Source organism: Pistacia vera, unplaced genomic scaffold, assembly GCF_008641045.1.
Source record: "Pistacia vera cultivar Batoury unplaced genomic scaffold, PisVer_v2 Contig432, whole genome shotgun sequence".
Lineage (NCBI taxonomy): Eukaryota > Viridiplantae > Streptophyta > Magnoliopsida > Sapindales > Anacardiaceae > Pistacia > Pistacia vera.
In genome coordinates, this window is record NW_022196260.1 from 1,171,485 (window position 1) to 1,180,408 (window position 8,924).

Sequence of the window (8,924 nt, forward strand, 5' to 3'; positions counted from 1 at the left end):
AATTTACTCAATTTGATTGTTTTGCTTGGATAGTGAAAGCTTCCACTGTTTCTTTTTTCTTTTTTTCTCATCTATCAAATGAATATATGCTATATGCTATGTTACTAGGGTATTTTTACCCCTCTAGATGATTGGATTACGATAACTCCAATCATCGTGACGAGATAACATTATTTTGACATTATGCTATGTTATCCAATCATATGAATGAATCACGACTTGATGGTTCAATTATCGTGATGGGATAGCATTATCTCGATCGAAAATTATTCAATCGTGGGGATGAGATGGCATTATCTTGATTTTGAGATGAACGGTGAACCTCATATATGTATAATCACCTGCGAACCACATAATTTTTCAATTAATCAAGATTTTCCGTTTTCGTTCATTTAAACATTATGTAATCTAAAAAACGATTGATAAAAATCAATAATACAATTATCATTACTCTATTTTGACCTAATTAGAAAGCATTCTTTTTAGTGCATTATTTTACTGATTTTCACAAGTTCAAAAGTCCAAAATCTCTGAATTTGCATCAGTACATTTTTGTAGTCTTCTTCTTCTTCTCCTTCTAAATCTTCATAAATACTCATCAAATCTATTGACCAAAATCCTCCCACAACTTTTCCAAGTTTCTTCCACACCTCCATGAAGACTCAAACTCTGGCTTGGCCTGCAAAATCAGAAAGTTTCAGAACAGACGTCATAAATGGCACCAATTAATGACCCTATCTACAAACAATATATTAAAGAAAAACAAAGTGACAAAATGTAGAAATTTTCTGATGACCTAAAATCTCATTTATTGCTCTTCTTTTTTCTCTGCAGTTTTTCTGAGTGTTTATGACTTGAGATAAAAGAGCAGTTTCTTTCAGTTGGTAACAAGTCTATTTCAATTGAACCCAAGAAATTAAAATGCCATAACTTCAGATTTAAAAGTGTCTCTATCCAAGCATTTAAACAACTACTCTTGTGATTTCTATTACTCTATTGGAGAAGTGCTTTTGCTTGAGAAATCCCAAAACTTCTAACAGTAGAAAAATGATAGTTATTTTCATTTATGAACTGATCTAACATTCACAGCTGTAGAGAAATTTAAAGTGGTGGTGGACTGGTGCTAATTTTGTTTCTTTCCTGTGAGTACAGAGAATTAAATGTGAAAAAGAAGTGTTGAGAAAGTGAATTTTGATCAAAAGAATTAAATCTTATACACCAGCCACTAGATTTCAAATCAAATTAGCTGGTTGAATCACTGGAACATAGGTCAAATGCTAATGTGAGCGGGTTTTAACTAGTTCAATTGGTCGAATTTTGAGATTGAATCCCGCTTACAATAGCAAACGAAAAGGAAACCAGTTTTTCTAAAATAATTTAAAGATATAATAAGTTTCCTCTATCTTAATATTTTTTGAGTAGCTAGTTTTATGCAAATAGGCAGGCAGTGCCGACAATAAATGGAGACAAAGGAAAATACAAAACAAACAATAAAATCGATTGCAATGTAATTTAAGTAAAAACATTCAATTCTAGCAAGGCAAAGTCAGTAGTATATGGTATTCAAATGAATTCAAAATCATATTTTTATATGTCATAAAACTCAAAGAGGACATACCTATTTTCTTTGGGAAGGATGAGAAGCACATGTAGATGTCACACAACTGCTCATTGGTCCTGTAATTTGTCATATGCTAGTTGTGAGACCAGAAATGCATCCGCGCACACAGCAAAAGACATTATTAACCTTGTGTGACAACAGAAACCTGAAATGGCTGGAAGCAATCACCAAGTATACAGTCAGCGATACAATACACGGAGAAGCTTGATGCATTTTGTCCATTTCTGAATCCAAGTACCAACGAAGTGAGCAAATTTCATTATGAGGTTCACAACTTAGTGGTATTTCATCAACAGAAAAATAACTTGAGATGTGACAGGAAATTGGAAAATCAGTCTAGATAATCCATCATGGAGAAGAAAAACCCGGCATTTTTCTGGAAAACTTCTGCTATAATGCTGGAGAAGACACTGTCACAAGAAATGCACATACATTTCCAAAACGGCACTTCACATGGAAAATGTTGTTCCCTAAAACTCATTTTACTAAACAAATCCATGTCTCTTGAAGTCAACAGATTGCATCCCTAGTTCAAGCCAAAATGTTTACGTAGTGAAATCTGAATTAACTATAAAAGCAGTTCAACTCACGATAAAATGTCTCTCAGAACAATGACCACCATGTTTGCTTGAAAAAGACCTACCGCTTGAAAAACACAAACACAGACTGAAGGCAATTCAGTATTTCAGAAATAGCAACTCATTGGAGTAAAAGTTCAGCAGCTTAAGGCTGCCTTTGAGGACCTTTCATTAGATTCATCTCTGTTAATGTTGATAATATTCATATATCTTCCACCAGCCACTAACTATTGCAATAACAAATGAGTTTTATTCCGACATGAATGCATTAGAGAATGAGTAAACATATGATTATTAAACAATGAAACTTGGCAAAACTTGAGCCATATGATTGGCAGAAAGAAACATCACATTCTTACAAGTGCTCAAGTAGTTCACACAATTCCTATAATAAAATCATGATAGTGAAAGTTAATTGTCTACAAACACGTATCAGAAGTGTACATACATAAGAACTGCTTGGGGAGGCCAAGTAGCACCTTGCAATAAACCTTTAACCACACTCATATGTAAAGTTCAAGACTTCAAGTACCAACTTCATATTCTATCACAGAACACAAAAATCAGAAAGATTTTAAGAATTCAAAAACTAAAAGGGGCTAATAAATCGTTCATCAATGTTATAATTTGTCAGAATATAGTTTATTGCAAGGCAATGCTACCCACTGCAGGATATCGTATAATAGTCTTAAGGAGCAACTGCAAAGCCACCAAAATAATAATATAAATTTGTCTAAAGGACAAAAGGTGAACCAAAATCAGAATATTCAGCATCACTAGGAGATCATGATACTTCTCTTTGGCAGGGGACAACTTATAGTTACCAAACTTTCTTCCGTTTACAATCATTTCATCTAAATCTGAGTGGATGCCGACAAAATACTAAAGAAACACCTAATAGATGTACAATGCATAACTCTTATATAAAAACCTCTACAACCATCAACAATCTAGACAAACTGTAGATGGGCAAAAGCCCAAGGACAAGACTATGGCTTCTTTGTAATCAAAGATTGAAAAGTAAAGGTTTAACACAAAATCCAATTTGCTTCTAACCATAACACGAAACAACTTTGATTCCCTTATGAGCAGTAGGAAAACATCAGCATTCTGCTAAAAAGTTTGCAATTGAATACCCATTTGCTCATTGTAACCTTTGGATGCGGCAGAGGCACAAATAGTGACTAATGGTGCAGGAAGGTGACCATGTTTGATTGATAGTCAAGCATTGTAGTCAGTAACCATAGCACTCGTTGAATATGGGTATTTAATGGCCAAAGACAGAACAAGAAGACATCAAGCAAGATTTGCAATCCTTTTTGTTTTCAGTTACATATAATGCATATGACCATCTGGTCAAATGAGATGCTGCTGTAATGCCTTAGTACAACAAGATGAAGACTTCATCATGCTTAGCAAAATAAACAACTGCCTTCATGAAAAAGAAACAAAAAGTTAAGATAAACTATCTTTTTCACAGCAGAAGACATACAAATAATAAATGAAAAACAAAAAAGAGGTAAGAATTTGATCTTCACGGAGGATCCATGATTCATGATGTAGTAATAGCTAATGGCTGGTGAAAGAGGGGAATGTAATACAGAACAGAATGACATAAAATAGCTAAAAACAAAGTCCACAGGTCATTACTATTCAAATTATAAGCCTTTATATGACTTCAGCATCCATTTGTGCCTACGAGATATACATACTACACCATTCTTCCAACAGTTCGGGAAAAAGCAAAGTAGTCTAAAAGGAACTTTCTCATATAACACCACCCAAAAACTGCAATGCATTGGTTTAGTAAGCATAAAACCTATATGACACACCAAAACCAAAAACCCAGTGTTGAATTTGAGACATACCACACCCTATTGACAATAGAGAAGTCTGAAAACAAGAAATTAAACATTAGCCAGATATTAAGCGCATCAGTTTAGTAAGCATAAAACCTATATGACACACCAAAACCAAAAACCCAGTGTTGAATTTGAGACATACCACACCCTATTGACTATAGAGAAGTCTGAAAACAAGAAACATTAAACATTAGCCAGATATTAAGCGCATCATATAAGTAAGATTATAAAAAATTTCTCTCATAACTTTAAGATTGCAGATCACGAAGCATCTGCAAACCACAATTACTTAACAAAAACTCAAATTTCTGTGATTAATTTCAATTAAATGGCAAGATGTATCCGACTTGTTCTACAACATCTCAATCAAGAATACAAAAAACCATAGTAGCACAACTAAAAAACTACTATTCCAACGCCAATAAGAACAAATAAGCAAAGCAACACATTCGGCTGAAAAATAGACTGAATCTGAATAAATGATCATCTTTGCTTGACAATCTCCAAGTGCCAATAATAAGTATCAACAAGGCCACCTTTAAGCTCAATTTAGGGCCTCCAACTCAACTCAGCAATTGTGATTGAATAATTTAAATTACAATAGCAACAAGTATTCAACTTGTTCTACAACAATTCAATAATGAATCACAGAACCATAATAGCACACCTCAATAATTTTTATTCCAATGCTAATAAATTAAGCAACACATTCATCAGAAATAACCTGAATCCAAATGAATGACCACCACTATCATTGCCTGACATTCTCCAAGTACCACTTATAAGTATCAACAAGTCCATCTCTAAGCTCAATCTTTGGCCTCCAGCCCACCTCCGCAAGCTTCGAACTATCCATCAACTTCCTCGGCGTCCCATCCGGCTTCGAAGTATCCCACACAAGCTCGCCCTGAAACCCCACCACCTCCTTCACCAGCTCCGCCAACTCCTTAATAGTCACCTCCTTCCCACTCCCCACATTCACATGTTCCAATCCCCCATAATTCTCCATCAAATACACACACGCGTCTGCCAAATCATCCACGTGCAAAAACTCCCTCAACGGACTCCCACTTCCCCATACCACCACTTCTTTCGCTCCTTTAACTTTAGCTTCATGAAATCTCCGCATCAGTGCGGGCAACACGTGAGAATTTTCGGGATGAAAATTATCGTTCGGTCCATACAAGTTCGTAGGCATACCCGAAATCGCGTCGAAATGATATTGAATCCGATAAGCTTGGCACATTTTAATTCCAGCGATTTTCGCCACGGCGTACCACTCATTAGTCGGTTCTAACGGGCCGGTCAACAGCGCTGATTCGGGGATCGGTTGCGGAGCGAACTTAGGGTAAATGCACGAGGAGCCGAGGAAGAGGAGTTTCTTAACGCCGTGACGGAACGAGGATTCGATGACGTTGGTCTGGATTTGGAGGTTGATTGCGATGAAATCGGCGGGGTAAGTGTTGTTGGCGTGGATGCCGCCGACTTTGGCGGCGGAAAGGATGACGTAATCCGGCTTCTCGGCGGCGAAGAAGGCGTCTACATCGGATTGGCGAGTGAGATCGAGCTCGGCGTGAGAGCGGAGGATGAGGTTAGTGAAGTTGAGGGAAACCAGTTTGCGGACGATGGCGGAGCCGACTAGGCCGCGGTGGCCGGCGACGAAGATCTTGGCGGATTTGTCGGTGAGAAAGGAGGAGTCTGTAGAGAGAGAAGAAGAAAGAGACTAAGTTAGGAAGTGAAGATCTGAGGGAATGAGAAAAGTAAGAAGATTTTCTCGGCAAGCAAACAGATAATTTAAGACAGAGAGATCTAATTACCGGTGTTTGGGGCTCCCATGAGTGAGGTGAAGACTGAAGACTGAAGATTTTCCAGACGCCAAGTGCGGTTTCCTTAGATTTGATTTTTCCCTTTTTCTTTTAATTTTTTTGAAGCTCAAAAAAGTTTATATTAACTAACTGATCATAGGAATTGGGCCCAGTTTTGAGTGGTCCAACTTAAATCTTAAGCCCAATTTACATACTTTTTCGCTTGTAAACATATTAAAGGCCTGTTTGGTTGGGTTTATCTACCTATTAAAAGAGCTTATTTAAGTTATAAGCACTTTTGAAAAAATATCTGTTTGGTTGCATTTTAAAAGTGCGTGAAGGATTTTAAATAAACTATTTTACAGTTAATTAGAGAAGCTCAAAATTTGAGATTTTTCCATAAACTCTTTTAAGCTTGTTTAGTGTGATAGAATTTCATAAATATCCTTATTCAATTTTTTAAATTTGATACTACATCTATTATTGTAAGTTAAAGCCCTTTTTGATAAATTAACACTAGAAAGCCCTTTTACATCTTCAAAACCAAATAACTATCAAATTTTTCACAAAAACTCTACTCTAATAAACTCTTCTTCCGTAAGCTTTACTCAAGTAAGTCATACTAAAATTAGCTTACTCAAGTAAGTCGTACTCAAGATGGAGATTCAAAGAACCTTCCTTTGAGAAACTAAGGAAGCTTCGTGGCAATTTACAAAAATTTGGAAACTTCAATGTCAATTCATCCGAGGAATCTGTAATTTTGAGATTGGGATAGAAGATGTGTAGGTGGAGTTTGGATGGAGAAGTAAAAGTTATTGCATGGGAAATGGCAACTTCTAGTTTATTCAAAAGCACATTGGCTTTTGATGGCTATCAGAAGGTACGTCTCCCACCACAGAATTTGATTAGTCCAAGAAGGTCTAAGTTCAATGTGTTTGGATTGTTCATGGAGGACTGAATTTTTTTATTTGGCAACGTCTCCTAGGGCTAAAGCTTGTTCATGATGCATAGATTGTATTCACTATGTGTCTTTTATTTACTCCACAACTTTACCTCTTTAAATTAGGGCTTGATCAATTGAACCGGGTCCAAAAATCACTTCCCTTAAAAGGAAAAAAATTCCAAAATCATAAAATAGCTACTAAGTTGGGCTTTTAAATTGACCCAACTCACCCTTTGGTGAACTTCCTGGGCTTCTATGCAGCCTATTATTGGGCCTATTAATATGTTCTCTATGTCTTCCAATTTTCAACTAATGGGTTGTTTGCACTTTCGTTTATAAGGTTTAAACATTAAAGTATATTCACTTACCAATAATGCTACGGACACCGAATTTTTGTATCGACTGATGTATCATTTGACTCAGACACATACATACAACACACTACCAACTATTCCATAAATGAACGACTGTCCATCAAATATGAACGAGTATTTATGATTATTAGACGATCGTTCATTTTAAATGGACTTCTATCCATATTATATGGATAAGAGTCCATTTATTATGGACCGGCGTCCATAGTTTAAATTATAAATGCATTTGAAAGTCACATATGATGGTAACTTAAACATCCTTAAACTGACAATAAATGCTCTTAAGTTAACAACTACAAAATGAAGCATGTGGATATATGCTTCTAATATGAGATTTCTACAACCAAAAGAAAAGGATAATTAAAGGATCTACAAATTCAAGAAGTCTGAATTTAAAAATCCAAATAAAAATAACTTCCAGAAGTTAGGTTCTTTTTTCAGCTCCATGAACTTCATCGTCTTTACTCATTACCACATACAGAGGGACATGATGAATGAAACGAGAAGCAGAGAATTAAACAAACATCTGATACCGGAAAGACTATCACAGTCTAGTCTTTATTCATCTTGATTTTCATTCACAGATGACAAGGGGAGGCAGCATATTTACAGTTTGTCCATAAATCATGGTAGACTGTCTATGTCTGGTGCTGACAGCTTCCAATGTCAGTTTGGGTCCATGGAAGAGAATCCCATGCAGTCCAGTTATGGTCCTAACCAAAATGGATTAAGATTGAATCATTGAAGGACTACGAGACTTCAAAATCCGATAGCAAGAAGCAGCAAAGAAGGTTAATTGATCTTGAACTTCCTGCTGAAGAATACATTAATGATGAAAAGGAAGGTCAAGGGGTTTGTGGATTGTTAGTGGGTAGTTATTTTCTTAGCAGGGACCATGAGATGAGATGGACATCCGTCCATTATTTTATTTTTAAAATTTTATTGATGGACGTCCATACAAGGTGGTTTAACTATTGTATCACCCCTCTTGGCATGCTTATATGAGACAAATGAAAATGAATGTAGTATTGGATGAAAATATATCAATAAAAATAGACACATAATGCAAGATCTTTAAAGTTTATTAGAGGTTAAATCAATTGCAACATTCACAATTTTATAGAATATACACAAGTTTTTTTCCAAAAAAGAAAAAGGTTAATTTGATTGGGACGTACCTACTTGATCATGTGTGTCGTATTTTCACTCATTATTCATCATTCTGCCGTGTCATACAACCATTTTCTGTTATACCTAACTTTGTGTCACACAATAATGTGTTTATACAAGATTAATCCAAAATAGCATAAACCTTTCGTATTATTTTATTCACATTAAGAACTAGTTATAATCTATAGGTCTAATTTAGAATTGGGTTTGGCTATAGGTTATAGTGACTTAAATTAAAATACGAACTCTTGACATTAATATATTGTAATCTTATGAATATGAGAAGAAAATTGGAGACAGTTTTACTTTTAAATCATTATACTGTAATGGATTAATGACAAAAAAATCAATATCAAAAGTCTAGCCAATTTTTTATATTGTATTGTTTATTTGTACATTAGGAAAAAAAAAAGTCATATGTCAACTTTAAATTAATGGATGGAGAAGTGTGTTCATGGATTTTGCAATTGGAGCTCATCCTCTTGTTTGTATTATCTTTGAAAGCATTTGGAGCCCCAAAAAATTGTTGAAATAAAGCAAGGTACAATTCTTCAAAAACAATGGGCTACCA

At 35.3% G+C, this 8,924-nt stretch overlaps 1 protein-coding gene across 1 annotated transcript; it reads right to left on the bottom strand.

Annotated features, from left to right (window-relative positions):
- Positions 1-4,350: 4,350 nt before the first annotated feature.
- On the bottom strand, positions 4,351-6,099 carry LOC116143708 (putative GDP-L-fucose synthase 2). Its single transcript, XM_031429147.1, has 2 exons — positions 6,082-6,099; positions 4,351-5,784 (listed from the first exon to the last, which is right to left on the bottom strand). The coding sequence occupies exons 1-2, from the start codon at positions 6,097-6,099 to the stop codon at positions 4,813-4,815; spliced, it is 990 nt and encodes a 329-aa protein (XP_031285007.1). The 3' UTR covers positions 4,351-4,812.
- Between the last annotated feature and the right edge of the window lie 2,825 nt (positions 6,100-8,924).